Source organism: Penaeus vannamei, chromosome 2 (assembly GCF_042767895.1).
Source record: "Penaeus vannamei isolate JL-2024 chromosome 2, ASM4276789v1, whole genome shotgun sequence".
Lineage (NCBI taxonomy): Eukaryota > Metazoa > Arthropoda > Malacostraca > Decapoda > Penaeidae > Penaeus > Penaeus vannamei.
Genome location: NC_091550.1, coordinates 19,592,528 through 19,595,027, shown reverse-complemented (window position 1 = coordinate 19,595,027; position 2,500 = coordinate 19,592,528). Strand labels below are relative to the sequence as shown.

Below are 2,500 nucleotides of genomic sequence, written 5' to 3'. Positions count from 1 at the left end.
ATATACATATATATACATATATATATACATATACATATATATACATATATATACATATATATACATATATGTATATATATATATACATATATGTATATATATATATATATATATATATATATATGTGTGTGTGTGTGTGTGTGTGTGTGTGTGTGTGTGTGTGTGTGTGTGTGTGTGTGTGTGTTTGTGTGTATATACATACCTACATACATATATGTATATATATATATATATATATATATATATATATATATATATATATATATATATATATATGTGTGTGTGTGTGTGTGTGTGTGTGTGTGTATGTGTGTGTGTGTGTGTGTGTGTGTGTGTGTGTGTGTGTGTGTGTGTGTTTGTGTGTGTGTGTATGCATAAACATATGATATATATATATATATATATATATATATATATATATATATATATATATATATATATATATATATATATGTGCCTGTGTGTGTGTGTGTGTATGCATAAACATATGATATATATATATATATATATATATATATATATATATATATATATATATATATATATATAATACTCGAAGTGAGAGCCAGGGGCCGACTGGTGCTGCCACCGCCCGGGAGCTGCGCGAGTTCTGCGCCGAAGGAAGGCGGCCGCGCTTTCGTCCCCGTCCAAAGTGGTCGGATGTAGTCTGCGTCCGTCCGGAGCGCCTCCTCGTTCGCCGCGATGTTCAAATACCAGTTTATTATATTCGCGATTATAGTGTTGTGGACGAAAAGTGTGAAATCCTCGGTTTTTCAGATAGATGGGAGTGGAACTCAGTTGAAAGATATTGATGTAAAGATCGAGAGGGAATTGTTGAGTGACTTACAAGTGGAACTAAATCAAATACTGGACCTCCTCTTAAATGAACGGGAGTTACCGAACGAAGGAAAGGAAAAAACAACCCAAACTATCTCAAACTCGCCAAAGAAAGAAGGAAAAGCGAACGAGACGCGTTCCCTCCCCGAGCACGAGCCGCCGAGCACGCCCTTCCCCACGCGGGCGCGAGCGAAGCGCCAGCAGCCGCCCACGACGCTGTTCCGCCGCAAGCCCGCCGCGAGACCCTGCCGAGGCGACGGGGCGAGCGCGGTGTTCAGCGGCAGCAACGCCATGTCCTACATCAGCTTCTTGGCCAACGTCATGGCGCTCGTCCTCAACATCAACAATAACGTCAACAATAATAACAATAACAATAACATTAACAGCAACAACAATATCGATAATAATAATGCTAATCTCAACATCAACAGTAACAATGCTAACCAGGTAAGATAGAAAGTGTTTATTTTCATTTGTATTATCAAGTGGATGATAAACCTGTGTTGTGCCAATTCAATATTCAGAGAAATTCAGCCAATTTCTGGAATCTTTTTAGTACTGTAATTCTAAATCAAGTCTCAATAACAAAAACAAAAAAACTAGCTTACTCACTGGATACCAATACAAAGAAAACCATATTAGTGAATCAACGTCCTTAACAGAAATATAAAATTATAGGTAAACCATCCCAAATGAGCAAGATAAAGAGATACACATGATAATCACAATGTCCCCCTGACCCGTCTCTCTCCTCTGTGCCCAGGTCAACATCATGCCCCCTGGAGGAAGGCGGCGGCGACAGCTCCCCCCCTGGGCACTTGCCGCGATGGCGCCGGGCACTCGGGCCGTCTGCGCTGCCCACGACGCGTCTGTATTTTCGCGCTTCACCATTTTTCGTGGCTATGTGTATTTTCTTTCTCTTCATTTTCATTCGTTATTTACTCTGTGGTGTAATTTAAAGGGAAGAAAGTACCATAGCGTTTCTGAATTTCTGTTTAATTATGTACTGACAATGAAAATCTGAAGTATGATCATATGAACCTTACTTATTTTTTTAGATATTGATAGTATACTGTAACCATTTACTCTTCGATAAATCAAAATTCACAGACAATTTCTTTCACCAAAACAGCACAATGGAGAAGGTCTTGGAGGCAACCGTCGAAGCCAGCTGGAGCAATCTTACCAAAAATAGAAAAATGAAGACTCTGGAGTGAGCTGCGATAATAAATGAATTAAAATCTAATCACCTCCTCAAGAATGTAGAAGAATGTTTCTCAACCCTCATTATTCTTTTTATTACGTTGATATTAGCATTCCTTTAATGCAGAAAAATATGTGAGAAGAATGAAACCTAACAACCTGCATTATATTTCTTCGTGACTGCAGACGCTCTACATTTGTGTGTATGTATCTAAAGGGTGTTTTATATCATTCTACAATTTGTGTTTTGTCTGGCATTCAGGCTAAAGGCATGAGAAAGTAACAAAAATATATTCTAAAAATATTAGATGTAGGAATAAAATAAATATATGTCATTATCATCACCATTACCCTAGTACAATATCATTCGACTATCACTAATAATAACATCGTTATTATTACCCTTATTATTTGTGATTTCTAATACCAAATGAATAATCAAAAATGAAAACCAATATCA

At 37.3% G+C, this 2,500-nt stretch overlaps 1 protein-coding gene across 1 annotated transcript; it reads left to right on the top strand.

Annotated features, from left to right (window-relative positions):
* Positions 1–600: 600 nt before the first annotated feature.
* LOC138863188 (myb-like protein H) lies at positions 601–2,329 on the top strand. The gene is made up of 3 exons (XM_070127218.1): positions 601–1,284; positions 1,601–1,704; positions 1,970–2,329. Exons 1-3 carry the CDS (start codon positions 703–705, stop codon positions 2,052–2,054), a joined length of 771 nt encoding a protein of 256 aa, XP_069983319.1. The 5' UTR covers positions 601–702; the 3' UTR covers positions 2,055–2,329.
* The last annotated feature ends 171 nt before the right edge of the window (positions 2,330–2,500 follow it).